General features: G+C 47.7%; 1 protein-coding gene across 4 annotated transcripts in view; it reads right to left on the reverse strand.

Annotated features, from left to right (window-relative positions):
- Positions 1-299: 299 nt before the first annotated feature.
- Positions 300-18,414, reverse strand: part of ANXA6 (annexin A6) — a 60,480-nt gene continuing 42,365 nt past the window's right edge. For 3 of the 4 annotated variants that reach the window (XM_033180649.1, XM_033180646.1, XM_033180647.1), the window contains 8 exons: positions 17,837-17,916; positions 17,207-17,260; positions 9,907-9,924; positions 9,023-9,116; positions 7,745-7,840; positions 4,564-4,622; positions 2,722-2,844; positions 300-704 (listed from right to left, as the gene is read on the reverse strand). In XM_033180649.1, coding sequence (XP_033036540.1) covers positions 645-704; positions 2,722-2,844; positions 4,564-4,622; positions 7,745-7,840; positions 9,023-9,116; positions 9,907-9,924; positions 17,207-17,260; positions 17,837-17,916 — 584 coding nt within the window. In that variant the 3' untranslated portion in view covers positions 300-644. The remainder of the gene's footprint in view (positions 705-2,721; positions 2,845-4,563; positions 4,623-7,744; positions 7,841-9,022; positions 9,117-9,906; positions 9,925-17,206; positions 17,261-17,836; positions 17,917-18,414) is intronic. The other variant, XM_033180648.1, reaches the window with a different exon arrangement.

Here is an 18,414-nt window from a genome sequence, read left to right on the forward strand (position 1 = left end):
GAAGGGAAGCCAAGATTTTTTTGTCCAACTCTCTCATTGTAGATAAGAAAATAGAGACTCAGGGAGGGAAAGGGGCTGGCCTAAGGTCAGAAAGCAAGTGCATGGCAGATGCAGATTTGAACCCAGGCATCCCAATGCCTGGTCCAGTACTCTAGCGCGGCCTGGATGGGGATGGGTGGTGAAATGGATGGGAAGATTTGTCAGTTTGCCCCAGCACATTTACTATCCTTCCCACCACCCTGCTCAGCACATTCAACTGGCCCCTGCCACCCACCGCATCAAAGTACGGACACAACTCATTTTACAGACAGAGGTTCAGGATGTTTTCGGATCTGACATAGCCCAAACCAGGGCAGATGCTGTAGCAAGGGGAGGAAGCTGGGAAAGGCTGAGGAGTCAGAGGGGAGTGGAGGTGGACAGGATCTATGGCTACGGTTTTTCAGCCGCTGAGTCGTGCTGGGCCCTGGATGGCCCGTGGGAGTGGGAGCCTCTCCTAAGCTCCACTGAAGATAAGAGCCCAACCCCAACCCCTCCCCCCACCCCTGCCCCTTCCTTAGTCTCTGGAGCTGGAACAATCAGGCTTGGCCGTGGCAGCTGGTGCTGATGACCATTTCTTGGCAGAGGTGCCCACCAAAGCTGTGGCCCTAGTCCTCGCCACCGCAGAGAGCCAGCAAGGCCTTCAGGAAGTCTCCGGAGGTGTCGCCCTGGCAGAGGCAGAGAGCAGAGTGAGTGAAAACAGTCCTTCCAGCCTCAATGGCCCCTCCTCCCAGCTGCCCATCTGTCTGGACATCTCCCTCGGCTTCTCTCCATGGCCAGCATAACTGCCACATGTAGGCCAGAGGGATCTCCCTGACACATAAATGTGACCACATCCCTTTTGTTTATCCCCAGGAAGATGTGCAAGCTCTCGGCCTGGCTTCAAGGGCCTTTGGGATCTGACCGGTGCAGAGCTCTGTGGCTTCACCTATTCCTTTGGCCCAGGAGCATCTCAGTCCTCTCTCCACCTGCCACTCCCCTGTCCAGCATGCCCCTGTGCACCCCCAATACCGTCTGCCAGCGGGGCCCTCTCCTCTGAGAAGCACCCTGACCTCTTGCCTCGGGGGGCAGAGTGCCTCCCTTGGTTCCTCTGGCACTCTGCTGATACCCTCCACCTTGGCATATCGTGTCAGGTGATTCCTTATTTGAACAAACACTATTGAGCACTAACTGCCAGGCCATTGCTGGGAATGGGTGCAAACACCATCACGCTCACCACACATCACAACGGTCTGGCACACATTCAGACTGGGGAGGCCAAACTTCCTGACCCATATGGTAGGGATCTCCTTTCTGAGGGACTCCTATCATTGTTATGAGACATGGTTTTTGGGATTTTGTTTGTTCTGGTATTTTTTGATGTATGATTTTAAAACATAATATAGTATCAAAATGTGCTAACAATTTGCTGACATTCCTACTAAGTCTGTAAGAGACTGCCTGTGAGATGCCCATAGTCTTATTAGCCAAGTAGAACCAAGCATCAAACTTTAAGATCTTGGCTGATCTCAAAGAACAAAAATATAAGCTCCATATGTCAAAAAAGTCAGACAGCCAGGTGTGGTGGCTCACACCCGTAATCCCAGCACTTTGGGAGGCCGAGGCAGGTGGATCACTTGAGGTCAGGAGCTAGCAACCAGCCTGGCCAACACAGTGAAACCGTCTCTACTAAAAATACAAAAATTAGCTGGGCATAGTGACATATGCCTGTTATCCCAGCTACTCAGGAGGCTGAGGCAGGAGAATCGCTTGAACCCAGGAGGTGGAGGTTGCAGTGAGATGAGATGGCACCACTGCACTCCAGCCTGGGCGACACAGCAAGACTCCATCTCAAAACAAACAAACAAACAAACAAAAAAACAAAACAAAAAAACAAAAGTCAGACACAAAAGGTCACATATTAGGTGATTCCGTTTATATGAAATATTCAGAAAAGGCAAATCTACAGAGACACAGAGTAGCTTGGTGTTTGCCTATGGCTGGGGATGGAAGTGGGATGATAGAAGTGTTTGGAAACTGGCTGCATTATGGGGATGGTTGTATAACTCAGTAAATTTACTAAAAACTGTTGAATTGTATCCTTAAAATAGGTGAATTTTATGATTTGTAAGTTTTTTGTTTGTCTGTTTTTGAGACGGAGTCTTGCTCTGTTGCCCAGGCTGGAGTGCAGTGGCATGATCTCAGCTCACTGCAACCTCTACCTCCTGGGTTCAAGCGATTCTCCTGCCTCAGCCTCCCAAGTAGCTGGGATTACGGGCATTAGCCAACACACCCGGCTAATTTTTGTATTTTTAGTAGAGACAGGGTTTCACTATGTTGGCCAGGCTGGTCTCCAACTCTTGACCTCAAGTGATCCACTCGCCTTGGCCTCCCAACGTGCTGTGATTACAGGTGTGAGCCACCACGCCTACCCATGGTATGTAAGTTACACTTCCATAACATTGCTTTAAAAAAAGCAAAAAATGGGCTCTTGTTTTATTTGGAAATCTTTAATTATAAATCTTTGATTCTTCTGGAATTGATTTTGGTATAAACAATGCAATACAGACCCCCTTTCATTTCAATATCCTGGCTGTTCTAAGCAGTAACCCACTAGGAAAAAGTCCATGGGAATGAAGACTCCTAATCTTACATTAGGGATCTGACCCTCACCCCCTTCCCACTAACCTCTACCCCTCCGCTTACCTCAATGGCTTGGTGGAGAGACTTGTCATATTTCTCAATGAATTCCCGCCGGATGTTGAGCAGGTCAATCTCACTGCGGGAGACCATGATCCTGGTGAGAGTCTTCTCATCTGTGCCAGCACCCTGGTGGAGCCAGGCAGGAGGGAGACACAGGCAGAAGAAGAGACAGAGCCCAGTCAGGCAAGAAACAGTGGTATCCCATCTGCCTCTCTCCCTTGTTCCTTCCAACAACAGGGTGGATGTTCTCCCTCTGTCTTCTGCAAATAGTCCTGACCAAAATCCCCCTGTGCCCAGGACTGGCCAGACTGACATGCAAAAAAGACGTGCATGGGTTGAATAGTGTCCCCTCCAAAATTCGTGTCCACCTGGAACCTCAGAATATGATGTAATCTGGAAATAAGGTCTTTGCACATGTAATGAATTAAGATGAAGGCATACTGAATTAGACTGAAGCCTAAACCAATAACCAATATCTTTATAAGAAGAGGAGGGAGAGCACAGACATACAAACAGCAAAGAGATGAGGTGAGGACAGAGCAGAGACTGGAGTGATGCATTCACAGCCAGGAAACACCAAGGACTTCTGACAACCACCAGAAGCTAGGAGAGGCAGGGGAGAGTTTCTTCCCCAGAGCCTCCAGGAGGACCCAACCCAGGTGACACCTTGATTTTGGGCTTTTGGCCTCCAGAACTATGAGAGAATACATTTCTGTTGTCACCCAGTTTGTGGAATTTGTTATACCAGCCCTATGAAATTATCACCAAGCCCAAGGAGTAGGCACAGGGCACAGAATGTGTAGGCAGCCAGAGCTGCCTCTGCCCCCAGGGAGCTACAAGCACCAGCCTAGGAGTCAGAGCTAGGTTCGAGTCCCGGCTCTGCCTCTTAGGAGCTGCGTAAATGTGGGCTACGTTTTACCCTGTCTAGGCCTGAGTTTCCTCCTCTATCAAATGAGGATGCTACCACAACTTCACAGGACTGCCATGAGGGTCAACTGTGGGCAGAGAGATGAAGCCCTTAGCACAGGCTTGACATACAGTGAGTGCTCAATGAACGGCTGTCACATTTGGAGACAGTAAGCTGAGAGTCTCAGGCTCCTTCCTACCCTCCTGCCTGCCCAGGCTGTCAGCAGTTGAGACTCCAGTGGCAGAGAGAGTGGTCAGTGTGGCTTGGGCTCTTCCAGAAGGGCAGGCCTAGACTCAGAGGGGAGCGCTTGTGACCTCTGACGACTATTTGTCATAGGAGACTCTGTGTCACCTGATAGGCTGTAAGCTCTGAGAGGGCAGACTGTGTCCTACCCAGCCCTGTGCCCCCAGAGCACACTTCTCAACCTTGGCATTTGGGGCTGGATCATTCTTTGTTGCGCAAGCTTATCCTGTGCGCTGAGGCTGTTTAACAGCATCCCTGTTCTCTCCCCACCAGCACCCCTGTTCTCTCCCCACCAGCATCCCTGTTCTCTCCCCACCAGCACCCCTGTTCTCTCCCCACCAGCATCCCTGTTCTCTCCCCACCAGCATCCCTGTTCTCTCCCCACCAGCATCCCTGTTCTCTCCCCACCAGCATCCCTGTTCTCTCCCCACCAGATGCCGGTAGCAACACCCTCCAAGTTGTGATGACCGAAAACGTGTCTGGATATTGCCAAATATCCTCTGGAGGGGAAGGCGGGGGAAATCACCCCCAATGGGGAAATACCATCCTACAGCCAGACAAGGGCAGATGCTGATAAATGTCAAATGGGAAGAAACAGCTGCCAGGAATCCTGATCTGGGGGACGGTGCACATCTGTTTGTGTGTGTGTGTACATAAGTGCTTGAAGGGAAAGGAACGCCAGCACGTTTTCTTACCTTCATGGATTTGTAAAGTTTGTCGGCAAAGAAGAGAGGCTTGTTCTTGACACTTTGAACTGGTAGGAAGAGCAGAGAGATGCAGGGAATGTGGTCAGAGGCTGTGAACCCAGACTCTGGACTGGCCTCCCCCATCTCCCCACCTTGTCTACCCTTTCATGGGTCTGTAGATCATCGTCAACCCCAGGGTCATGCTCAGGCAACACCTTCGCTCCCCTTCCCCATGCTTCCTCCTCTGGCTCATCCCTAGGCCTGGCTCTCACTCGGTTGCAACTCTCTTCTTTCTAAGGTGCTTACAGCTGACCAAGGTTAGGAGAGGATTCAAAGGTAATTAATTCCTCATGAACCCAAAGCATAGGGCCTCAAAACTTCTAAATGCGTCGGAATCACCTAAGAAGCTTGTTTAAAACTCAGGGTTTAGGCTCCACCCTGAAGACTCAGATTTTACAAAGATTTTGAGCAGTGGTTCTCAAAGTGTGGTTTCCAGACCAACAACCTTAGCATCGCTTGAAAACTTGGAAGAAAGGCAGATTCTCACGCATCACCCCAGATATGCTGAATATGAAACTCTGGAGGTGAGTGACCAGCTTGTGGTAGTTTGCCTGGAACATTCCAGGTTTTGTTAGGTTGGTGCCAAAGTAATTCCAATTTTTGCCATCACTTTCAATGGCAAAACTGCAATGACTTTTGCACCAACCTAACAGCACTGAAAGCCTTGTGCGAATCAGGATGGCTGGCCAACCTGCTCTGGTGCAGCCTAATGCTTGAGAGTTACTGATTTAGAGAAATACTGCTCCAAAGAATGGCTGTCCGTTGGTAAAATTTAAGGGACCATGTAAATCCCTGGGGCTGAGTGTTGCCCCAGGGCCTGAACAATCTTGCAGTATTGGCAGCCGCTGCTCCCTACCCTGACCCCAGATAATGCCTGCCTGGTTTCACCAACCCCGCCCTTTCTCAAGGCCTAGGGTTCTCTAGCCCTTCACAGCTGCTTGACTGCAAGGCTCCAGAGCCCATGCAAGGGTGTCTCAGACAGCTTAAAAAGGAGAAACCAGACACCAGTACTATAGCTGGAATGACTCTGGATATAACAAGAAGAGATGGCAAGAGGCTGGAGTTGTGTAGTCCAGTGGCAGAGTTAAGCAAGAGACTCCTCTGCAACAGGCTCAGGAATCCCGTGGGAAAGATCACATCACACATCTCCCATCTCCAGCTCCTTACATATCTCCCTACTACCTCCCAAACAAATCCCAAGCTCCTTGGCTTGAACGTCAAAGCTCCTGGCCTCCTTTGCAACCTCATGGCCCTTGTTCCTCCATCCCCAGAACTGCAAATTCCTGTGTCCCTCCGTCCTTCCTGGATAGATGCATTTCCTATCTGCCCTTCACTACACTCTCTCTCTAAATCAAGTCCCATCCTGCAAGGCTGTACTTGATGTCCACGTCCCCAGTCATGACATCACCTCCAGGAAGCCTCCCCTGACTTCAGACCTAGGGCTTTATCAGTCTGGCTAAGCAGCATGCTGGACAGAAACTTCTCTCCTTTGTCATCAACTCCACAAGCCTTCCTAAGAAACGAGCCTGTCCATCTGTCACAGGGCCCCCGATGCCTGCCACTAGATGGAGAGGTGTGAAATGGTGTTGTGGTGTGTGTTTACATGTGTAGACCTGTTCAAGGTGGGAGGAGAAAGGAAAGAGGGAAATACACGAGGAGGGTAGGAATCTCAAAGTGTCTCCAAAGGCTACAGAACATGAGCTTAGGACGTAGGCAGCCTGTGGTTTGAGTCCTGGTTCTACTACTATAAACCTCCCTGAATGCAGTGTCCTCTTTGTAAAATAAGCTGGTAAGAGCACCCGGTGAGAATGCAACTAAACCTGTGTGCAGCTAACTTTGCACAGGACTTGGCGTGAAACAACAATAAAAACGAACCCTTGCCCGGTGAGTATTACACGCCAACAGGCACCGTTCCAAGTGCTTTACGTATAATTAGCTAATTTCAGCCTTACAAAATCCACCCTATGGGCTGGGCACTATTGTTATCTCCACTTTACAAAGGAGGAAATTGAGACACAGAAGTTTCGTGACCTGTCCAAGGATACACAGTGAGGAAGTGGCAGAGCAGAGATTCAACCTGGAGTCCATGCTTTTACCCACTGGGCTATGCCGCCTCCTAGATATTGGTCCTGGGTGGTAAAGGCCCATCACATGCTAAACAACCCCCCTACCACCATCTCTGCTTCACCCAATCTAACACACCTTTCCCCCACATTTTAGTGTCTCTGAAATCAAGATGTGTTTTATAATTGATAGCAATTATGTGAAAATCTTCCCGACACCTCTTGGTAAGATTTTTAAAAAGTGCATTGATGCAATGCGTTTTACAGTAAATGAAACAAGATACCACTAATGATGAATACTAATGAGACTAACTTCAGCCCCAACCCATATCCACTCATCCATATTTATACACGGTGAAATTAAGATCCAAAAGGAAAAAACCTTTTCAAAGTCAAGAGCTCAAATTATGTAAGTGTAACCAAAAAGCCAGGTACTGAGAGGAGACGAGGGGGTGTGTTTGTGTGTCGTCTGCATCTAACGTGTATGTGTCTTGTATGTGTGTGCATATGTGGTGTGTGTATGTGGTGTGCATGGGTCATGTGTGCATAGTGTGTGAGTGGTGTGTGTGTGCAGGTGTAGTGTCTTGCGGGGGCGTAGCATGTATGTGCATGTATAATGTGTTCTGTGTGTGAAGTATGTGTGTATGTAATGTATGTATGTGTGGTATGCACCTGTCACATGCATATGTAACGTGTTTTATGTATAAGTCACGTGAGAATGTGTGTATGTACAGTATGTGTCTTGTACATGTTAAGTGTGTCAAGTGTGTGTATGGTGTGTGTGTGTACACACCCTAGTTGTGCAGGACAGCGTGCCCCCTCCCCCGCCTGCCCCAGTCTTCCTGGTCCTTCCCCAGCGACAGCTATTTTCTCACCCTCTCCTGCAGCCTGGAACAGACCTCATGACACTCCTGCACAATCACACATTTGGCAGCGTCCCTGGAGGTGAACTGTGGCAGTGTTTACTTTCCAGTACTAGCTTCGGAGGCTGCTAAGGTTCTATTCTTCCAGAGAATCTGGGCAAGTCCCCAGTGCCCCCAGCCCTTCCCTTAGTCCCTGCCAGTTACCAATGGCCACGAATGCGTCCCTGACATCCCCAGACATTTCCTTCTTGATGGTGTGCTCCACGTCATAGTTGGTCATCTTGATGAACTCCTGGAAGACTGGCCACAAGAGAAGCCCCAGAGGTGGGGGTGAGCTTCAGTGCAGGAGGGGGAGGCCCCTCCTCACCCCACCCAGTGCCTCCCACAGGCTGTGCCTGAGAAAGTGGAAGGGCAGCAGATATGGCCACAGCCCAGGCCTAAATGCACTGGGCAAGATCATCCTGATAGAGAAGCTCTGACATCAAGGCTGCTGTGGGCTCAGAGCCAAATCTGTCCCAAGTCAGTCCCCGTGCCTGGCCAATGGCCTCAGAACCTCGGCCAAGTTCTGGCAACCCAGGCTGGGGTAGTAAAAGGAGCATGGGTCCTAGTCATGGTTCTGCCCCAGCTCACTGAGGGACCTTGGGTGAATCCTCTCCTTTCTGGGCCTCCTCTTCCTCCCATGTCCGGTTGGGATAAAGACACATTGATAACACTCAGGAAACACTCACTGAGTCAGGCATTGCGCCAGTGCTTTATGTGTGTTGTGTTTTTTGTATCTTTACAACAGTCACGTAAGGTAGAACTAAAACCCTGATTCCTACGTAAGGGAGCTCAGGCGCAGAGATTCGGTAACTTGCCTAAGGTCACATGGCTGTTAAGTGGGTATTCAAATCAAGGCGGTCCAGTGCCCAAGTCCATTCTTTTAGCCACTATGCTAAAGCACCTTCAATACTGCGAAGTGCCAGACAAATGCATGTTAAAATGTAAATGTCTCAGTGCAGGACACTTCATGATCACTGAGCACCAGGGTCACTGCATACAGGTGTGCCCTGTGCATGTGGCAGTCTGTGGTTCAAAGATGTCTATGTGGGTCTTGTGCTGCCACCACCTCTCACTGCCTTGCTCCTGGCAGGCATCGCCAGTGAATCATGACGCGGGGTCCCAGAATCCTTCTCAACCCAGCATTCTAGGCAGCCGCTACCAATCTGTCAGAGTTGGCCTTTGAGGTGAAATCCAGTTACTATCCCTAATCCCTGCCATCACACCTGCTTCCTTAAGGAGGAGAAGGAAGGTGAGGTATAAGCGGTAGAGCCAGGACTAGAATCCAGGGCTCCAGAGTCACCGTCACCCGTGATACACTACTGCTGGGTTAAGGAGGGGGTGGGTGGGCAACTGGCTCCTCTTGCCACAGAGAGATGAGAGGCTCTCATCAGCTTCTGGGATCTTCCTGCTGAGGTGGGAAGGGAGGAGGTCAGGCCTCACCTCTCCGGAGGTGCGGATAGCTCCGGGTACACAGGATCGTCATGAAACGTGTCTCCAAGGAAGTTTTGTCTCCGCTGGGTGTGTCTGCTATTTCCTGCAGAGCCCGGGTTGGAGCAAGGATTTGGGAGGGGAGACATGAGAAAGCCTTGGTTATTATTCACTTTCATGTCTTTGCCTGGGCTGAGGGCAGTCAGAAGCTGGGCTCACACAGTCATCCAAGGGGGCTGAGACTGGTCCCCTCTTCCTTCCTCAAGCACAATGGCTTCTACATTCCCCTCTCCAGTTCACAAGGACCCTGTGATCTGACACAGATGGGCTTAGCACTGGGAACTTCCATCCTAGCCTCGGGGCCATGGGACCGGGGCTCCTGGGAGGACCCGCACAGGCCCTGGGCATAGCAACTGGGAGTTCCCCTTCCATCCCTCAACCTTTCTGCAAGGCCCTCTGGGAAGTGTGTATGGGGTCATAGGCAGGGAAGATGGCCTGGCCAGTGTTTCCCCAAGGGGTGTCAAGGGCAAACATACCCGATCACACTGCATATTAGTGTTTCCACGGTTGTCTTCTAGCCAGCTACTAGTTCTATTTATACTGATACTAATTCCCCTTAACTCATTTTGGGTTTAAAAGTGAGTCGATTTAAAGATCAGTATTAACAGCTGGTGGTTACATAGTACAAATCATGCCGGAGATGATTAGCTGAAGTTTGGGAAACACTTGCCTGGCCTATCTTTTACCAAGCAGGGTCCTTAAGGCGCCCTGAAGGGGAGAGAGAGAAGCCGCATAGCAAGCTCCCAAATCACTGCTTGATACTGCCCCGCTCAGCCCAGTAAAGGTGGACTTTACTCAGAGGCCGTTAAAACCCAAATGAAGAACAGGACACTCACCAAGATCTCAGCAGCCACCTGAGAGCAGGGAGGGGAGAGAGGAGGGAGAGAAGGGAGGCAAGAGTCAGAGGAGGCCGGGGAGGCTGGTGCTGGGGCCCTGGGGTGCAGGGTGAGGGGCCTGGCTGGAAGTGGGAGATGTCCCAAGATACTGGAGAGAACCCGGGATGCGATGGGAAGTGGGGCAGGGACAACAGAAAAATACCTTCCTATGACCTTTTGGGCTGGAGCTCAGAATGGGGAAAGGCCTGGCAATAACTAAAAACGTGTTCACCTGAGGGATAAGAGAAAGACACAGAAACGGGGAACACTCTGCTCTTCGCACCCCAAAACCTAGAGCAGATTCCAGGCCTCGGTTTCTTTGTCTGAAAGTGGAAAGAAATAATCGCTGCCACTTCCTTACAGAACCACTGAGATGTAAATGTGAGCAGTGCAAAGTTCTCCGCACCCTTTAGCATATTCAGAGTTCTAAGGCAAGAGACATGTAATTTTAGCTTTCGTGTTAAAGACAGGAAAGACCAGACAGCTGAGGCCTTGAGGGGAGCTGACCTGTCTGGGGGCACACAGCAAACAGTGATGGGAAAGTCATTTTACAAGGGTTACTTTTAATCACTGCACTATGCAGAGCACAGAATTCTGTGGTTAGGACACAATTTTGTTAGGCAAATAGCTGTGACTTGGAGAGCCTGGGAACAAAATACCCAGGCTCGTGTACCTAGGCTGAGTATTGCTTTCGCCTTTCCCCCAGAAACTCTGCTGACTTTATTCTATTGGATAGACTGAACTCTTTATAATTCACAACAGCCTATGCTCTGGAAACCTTCCTCGTGTTTTCATTGCATAATTGGCAATGTCCATTAAAGATTAAAAGGCCTATGACATTTGATCAAGCAATTATATTGCTAGGAATTTGCCCTACAGATATACTGGCAAAAGTCTTCCATGATAGAATACAAGACTATTCACTGCAGCATTCTTTCTTCTTTTTGGAGACAGGGTCTTGCTCTATTGCCCAGGCTGGAGTACAGTGGCACAATCACAGCTCACTGCAACCTCGACCTCCTAGGCTCAAGTGATTCTCCTGCCTCAGCCTCATGAGTAGCTGGGACTACAGGTGTGTGCCACCACACCCAGCTAATTTTTTAATTTTTTGTAGAGAAGGGGTCTCACTTTGTTGTCCAGTCTAGCCTCAAGCGATCCTCCTGCCTTGGTCTCCCAAAGTGGAGATCATAGGCATGAGACACCGCACCTGGCCCATGGCAGCATCTTTCTCTTCTCTTCTCTCCCCTTCCTTCCTTCCTCTCTCCCTCCCTCCCTTCCTTCCCATAGCAGCATCTTTCTTTCCTTCCTTCTCCTTCCTTCCATTCTTTCCCTCTCTCTCTCTCTCTCTCTTTCGTCTCACTCTGTTGCCCAGACTGGAGTGCAGTGGCACGATCTCGGCTCACTGTAACCTCCACCTCCCAGGTTCAAGCGATTCTCCTGCCTCAGCCTGTAGCTGGGATTACAGGCATGTGCCACGAAGTCCAGTTAATTTTTTTTTGTATTTTTAGTAGAGATGGGGTTTCACAATGCTGACCAGGCTGGTCTCCAACTCCTGACCTTAGGTGGTCCACCCGCCTCTGCCTCCCAAAGTGCTGGGATTACAGGCTTGAGCCACCACGCCCGGTCAGCATTTTTCGTAACAGAGAAAAACTGTAAACCATCCTGAGATTGACTTGTTAAACAGGCTATGGATTATCCAATCAATGGAAACAATCCATGCAATTCTTACAAAGGATGAGATTAATCTACAATGCTGATAACAAGAGTTTCCATTTAAATTAAGTAAAGAAGTATAGCATATTTTTGTGTAAAATAGTATTTCTTTCATCTAGATTAAAAAAAAAATAAATAAATAAATAAACACTCACTTTCTCATACTTCCTGGGAAGTACTTAAGAAACTGTCAAGACACCTTTGAGGAGAGGTACTATGCAGGAAAGCTTTTGCATTTCTTTTTATTCTTCCTGAAGTTTTATTTCTTAAATATGCAAAAATATTATTTCATTTGAAATTTAAATCTTAAATAAGACTTATCAAGGCTACTAGGATTATAGGCTGTTTCTGGTTTTTAAAATATTTTTCTGTATTAAAAACAACCTACACCAGGCACAGCAGCTCACACCTGTTATCCCAGACTTTGGGAGGCCCAGGTGGGAGGATCACTTGAGCCTATGAGTTTGAGACCAGCCTGGACAACATGGAGAAACCCTGCTCTACCAAAAACTTAGCTGAGCATGGTGGCTCATGCCTGTAATCCCAGCTATTTGGGGCACTGAGGTGGGAGGATTGCTTGAGCCTAGAAGTCGGAGGTTGCAGTGAGCCAAGATTGCACCACTGCACTCCAACCTGTGTGACAGTGTGAGAACCTGTCACCCCGTTATGTCTCAAACATCACAAAACAAAAACCTAGTTGAACCCCGAGGACATCATACTAGGTAAAGGAAGCCAGTCATAAAAGCATAAATACTGTATAATTCCACTTACATGAAGTCCCTAGAGTGGTCAAATTCACAGACATAGAAAGAATGGTGGTTGCCAGGGGCTGGGGGAAGGGAGAATGGGAAGTGGCTGTTGAATGGGTCCAGAGTTTTGGTTTTGCACGATGAAAACAGTTTTCGAATGGCTGGTCGTGATGGCTGCCCACCATGTGAATGTACTTAATGCCACTGAACTGTATACTTTAAAATGATTGGCCAGGCATGATGACTCATGCCTGTAATCCCAGCACTTTGGGAGGCTGAGGCAGGTGGATCACCTGAGGTCAGGAGTTTGAGACCAGTCTGGCCAACATGGTAAAACCCTGTCTCTACTAAAACTACAAAAAAATTAGCCGGGCATGGTCGTGGGTGCCTGTAATCCCAGCTACTCAGGAGGGTAAGGCAGGAGAATCACTTGAACCCGGGAGGTGGAGGTTGTAGTGAGCCAAATTGCGACATTGCACTCCAGCCTGGGCAACAAGAGGAAAACTCCATCTCCAAAAATAAATAAATAAAATGATTAATATGATAAAGTTTATATGTATTTTATCAAAAATTTGTAAAAACTTACGCTAAATAAAACTGTATCATTTTTTTTTTTTTTTTTTTTGAGACGGAGTCTTGCTCTGCCGCCCCGGCTGGAGTGCAGTGGCCGGCTCTCAGCTCACTGCAAGCTCCGCCTCCTGGGTTCACGCCATTCTCCTGTCTCAGCCTCCCGAGTAGCTGGGACTACAGGCGCCCGCCTCGTCGCCCGGCTAGTTTTTTGTGTTTTTTTTAGTAGAGACGGGGTTTCACCGTATTAGCCAGGATGGTCTCGATCTCCTGACCTCGTGATCCGCCCGTCTCGGCCTCCCAAAGTGCTGGGATTACAGGCTTGAGCCACCGCACCCGGCCAAAACTGTATCACTTTTAAGAGGAAAGGGAGAGGGACATGTTTTAAAGATTTAACAGAAAAGACTCAAAAGTCCCAATCCTTCTCACTTACGCAGGTCAGAGAACCCTAGACATATTAGGTTTTTCAAAGCATCTTTAAGATAACAATATCTGTAATGTAAAAAAAAAAAGTGGTGGGGCACTAAATTAATATTCACCACAAAAGCTTGTTCTTATTAGCCTAGCTACTTCATGCAAAAATTAATCTGGACAGTTCCTCAAATGGTTAAACTTAGAGTTCTCATATGACCCAGCAATTCTATCTAAGAGAAATGAAAACATATGTGCACACAAAAACTCTACACAAACTTGTACACAAATGTTTAGAGCAGCATTAGTCATGATAGCCAAAAGGTGGAAATAACCCAAATGTCCAACAGCTGATGAATGGATAATGGAATATTATTTGGCAATGAAAAGGGAGTCCCAACATGCTACAACACGGGTGACCCTTGAAAACACTGTTAAGTGTTTAACACAATGTTTAAATTAGTGTTTTCTTAGGTGAAGAAGCCCGTCCAAAAGGCCACGTATTATATCGCTGTATTTACATGAGATGTTGGGAAGAGGCACATCTGGAGACACAGAAAGTAGATTAGCGGTTGCTTAGGGCTGGGGGCGGTTAGGAGGACATAAGGAGTGACAGCTAATGTGTATGGAGTTTCTTTTGGGGGTGATGAAATGTTCTAAAATTGATTGTGGTGATGGTTGCATTAAGTCTGTGAAGATACTAAAAACCACTGAATTGCACACTTTAAATGGGTCAATAGTATGGTAGATGAATTCTATTTCAATATTTTAAATGGTTCAATAGTACGGTAGATGAATTCTATTTCAATAAAGCTGGTCAACAGTATGGCAGACGAATTCTATTTCAATAAAGCTGGTCAATAGTATGGTAGATGAATTCTATTTCAATAAAGCTGGTGAATAGTATGGCAGATGAATTCTATTTCAATAAAGCTAGTCAATAGTATGGTAGATGAATTCCATTTCAATAAAGCTGGTCAATAGTATGGTAGGTGAATTCTATTTCAATATAGCTGGTCAATAATATGGTAGATTAATTCTATTTCAAGAAAGCTGTTATATTTTTAAAAGTCTGGTCTGAGCACGGTGGCTCGCACCTGTAATCCTAGCACTTTGGGAGGCTGAGGCAGGTGGATCACTTGAAGTCAGGAGTTTGAGACCAGCCTGGCCAATAAGGTGAAACCCTGTCTCTACTAAAAATACAAAAAAATTAGCTGGGCATGGTCGTGGGTGCCTGTAATCCCAGCTACTTGGGAGGCTGAGCCTGGAGAATTGCTTGAACCCAGGAGGCAGAGGTAGGAGTGAGCCGAGATCGTACCACTGCGCTCCAGCCTGGGTGACAGAGCGAGACTCCATCAAAAAAAAAAAAAAAAAAAAAGGTCTGAGTATTGATTATCTAAAAACGACCACAATCCTTCATTTCATGGTGGGTCTATAATAATTAGTTATTTATAATTTATTGCTCAAATTGGACGACAGAGTGAAAGGGGAAGCTATTAACAATTACTGTGGGGCCACAGGTGGAAACTGGACATATGTTCAACTGGTTAATAACAGACCCAGACTTCTAAGAGCTTGAGGGTGTTCTAGACATCCAGAGTGAGAGGCCGCCAGGGAGGCAGTGTAAAACAGGCAAATACAAACTGCCAAGTACTCATGTGCAATATCTAAGGGGGAGCTTGACTGGCCCTATCAAATGCCCTTAATTTTTATATACATTTTGCTCCCACATTTCCATTTCATCTCTGGAAATTCATTCTAAGGAATAATTCATGAATGTGATAAAAGAGTTTGCTACTAGGAAGAAACCTGGTTAAATAACATGATAGATTCAGATACGAACAGTATATAGCCATTAAATGATATTGTTGATTAAAAAGTGCAACAATATTCACATAGTATTAATTTTTAACTGTCAGAAATAAAGAATCCACTTTTACATACACATAGAGAAACAACTAGAATAATGTATACTACAATACTGACAATGGTTATTACTATTAGGTTATGGAGTCTTTTTTGGCTTCTCTTTATTTTCTAGTTTCTATAAAAGAATGTACTGCTAGTTACAAGAAAATGAGCTGGGGTCTAGCATCCTAAATCTGGAGAAGTAGCCGAGTTGGGCAGGGATCTGGCTCAAGCGTCCCTTAGCTATTTCCACCCGGGTTCTCTCTCTCCACTTCTCTCCTTTTGCGAAGCAGGTATCAGCAAGGCCCACCACTGCCCCCTGCTAGCGGCAATTGGAAGCACAGCCTCATTGGCAAACCAGGCACAGGCAGAAACATTCCTGGGAAGATCAATTTAGGGTTGGAGGATAGATTTGGGGTGAGAGCTGAGATTCAAAAAAAAAAAAACTCTCAGCAGCACACAAGGCTGTTCACAGTAATAATAAACATCCGTTGAATGAGTGAATGAAATGTGGCTCAGCAAGTCACCCTAGTGTCTGGCTGGGTTCTCAGCCTAGCCCCCATCCATGTGCCCACAATGTAGCTGAAATACCATACATTTAAGTGTAACCATGCAGCTTTTGACAACTATATTCCAAAGTAAGGGTTGGACGACTGGACAACAACAGCTACTTGATGTGGAAGCTGCAGGGGACCTTAACCCTACTGGGTCTTGGAGGATATTACTGTAAATGGAATTAAGCATAGACTCTGGAGTCAGGCAAGCCTGAGTTCAGATCAAACCACCACCACTTAGAAACTGTATCCTTGAATAGGTTAAGGAGCTTCATTTTCCTCTAGTAAAAAGGGGGAACACAAAAACGTATAGAATAATCTTGGCATCATAGTATGCATTCTAATAATTATAATTACAGTTCTGTAACTGTCAGGTTCCAGTTCAGATGCTGTTGTAATATATACCACACTTCTGTTATGGGACCTGGGAACACAAAAGTTGGTTCCCTCTCAATCCATCGGTGCTCTTTTTAACTCACCAACTATAAAACATGGGGGCTGGATTCACAGTCTGTGGTGTCCATTCCCCCACATCTCTGGACACAGCTTTTGGGGGCAGGAGGATGAGGCAGGCAGAAGAGATGGAGACATGGACCTGGGTCAAGCTACTGGGTGCTGGGATCAAGGTGCAGGTCAGTGGAGGACAATGCACTGGCCTCAGTAGGGACTGCCCAGCCACAGGAACCCTCAGGGAAAATGAATTTGGGGTTGTCCAACCACCGTAAGAAGCCATTTCCAAACCTCAAGCTCACTAGGCTAAGGAGCAGGGCAGAAGCAGAGCAGCCAAGAGACTCCTAGAGAACCCTTTTCCCTGCTATTCATTCAACAAATATTTATTGAGTACTGATCATGTGTTACTTTGAATATATTAGTGAACAAAATGAAGAGTCCAGCCCTTGAGGAACTTACTTTCTAGGCTTGTCCCAGGACACTCCCTCCAATCTCAGTCCCATTTTACAGATAATAAACCAAGACCTTTAGCACCCTTCTCAGCAAGTTCCCAGGCCAGCTCTCTAGGGGTCAGTTCTACCGGGGCCACTGACTTGTTGTGTGACTTTCAGAAGTCATTTGCCCTCTCTGGACCTCCATTTTCCCACTGTAACATCAGGGCTTTGACCTGGGTGACCTGCAGGTCCCTGCCCGCTCTGAAGGTCCTGCTATTCCCCTAGGAAATGTCAGTAATACCAGCACCACACTCCTAAACCTCATTTCTGCAGTCTAAGTATCAGCCAATCAAACCAACCATGCCCCTGCCAGGAGCCTTCACTCGCAGACAAGGCCTGGTGTAGACACGCATAAGCTGGACCTACTTCTCAGGGACACCCAGCAGAGGTGACTGGGGTGGGCTGGGGGTCTTACCTGGGCATCTTCCCGTGCCTGGTCCAGGTTTTCTCCTCCCTCCTCACGATTCCCCTGCAGCAGGAGCAGCAAGAAAGGTCAGACTCCAAGCATCGACCCATCTCCATCTCTGCACCACCACATACCCTGCTCATTTTCACCTTTCTGAATGCTCTTCCTCATCAGTTACACAGGGATGAAAATCCTGCCTCCATAAGTAGGCTGTTGGGGTCATTAACTGAGAATGTGTGCAAGGCGCTCAGCACCAATGCCTGACACACAGAAAGCTCTCAGTAACCGTCAACCAGGGCCTGCCATTTTTGTTATGGGAATTCAAGAGATGGTGACAGAAGCTCCCAGGTAACAACACAGGAGAGGGTCACCCACATGGCTTTGTTGTGTGAGCTGGGGGCCCAAAAAGCCAGGCCAAGGGCCACCAGGAAGGACTGTCTGGAGAAGGTGGTACCACGCCAGCTCTGACAAGTGAACACCAGGGATGGCTGGTGGGACTCTAAGGAGGCAAGTGGGGAGACACCCCCTCTCCATCAGGAGTGCACTTCTAACTCCCCTGTACCCTCCACTCAGTGAACCTTCCCTTCCTCCCAGGCCTCCAGATGGGCAAGCAGACCTGAGGCCCATGAATTCACTCACCGTGGCCAGAGAAATGAGGATCCTCCTGAAGTGGCCAGATGTGTCTGAGCTCAGAGCATCCTCCAGGGACTTGTGATAGTCTGAGACAGAGAAAAGGTGTGGGTAGCTGCTGGCCAAGAAGGATTTCGTTGTGGGGAGGGAGGTCCAGGAAATTCAGGCTTGAGCCAGGGGGAGGTGGGAATGAAAGGGTTTGTAACTGGCTCAGGGGGGCATCCAGTCATCCTCCTGCTGATTTTGTAAGACAATGGGCATTCTCATCAACCCATCACCTCTCCTCCATCCCCTTGGCGCTGTGCCACTTGAGGTCCCATTGCATCTCGCCTTTAATATTTAACAGCCTCTTAAGTCACCTTCCTGTTGTCATTCTCTCTTCTATCTTCCCTCCTGCATGGCAGTTGCTAAACCCAAAAGCAGAGCTCTGACTATGTCACTCATGTACTCAAAAATTCTACCATTTTAAAGCTGCTTATAAGATAAAAAATTTAAACTTTTTAAAAATGTTTTTAATTTTTTTTTTTTTGAGACAGGGTCTCACTCTGTCACCCAGGCTGGAGTGCGGTTGGTATGATCAAGGCTCA

The sequence above is a fragment of the Trachypithecus francoisi genome, unplaced genomic scaffold, assembly GCF_009764315.1.
Source record: "Trachypithecus francoisi isolate TF-2019V2 unplaced genomic scaffold, Tfra_2.0 Lachesis_group2, whole genome shotgun sequence".
NCBI classification, from domain to species: Eukaryota; Metazoa; Chordata; class Mammalia; order Primates; family Cercopithecidae; genus Trachypithecus; species Trachypithecus francoisi.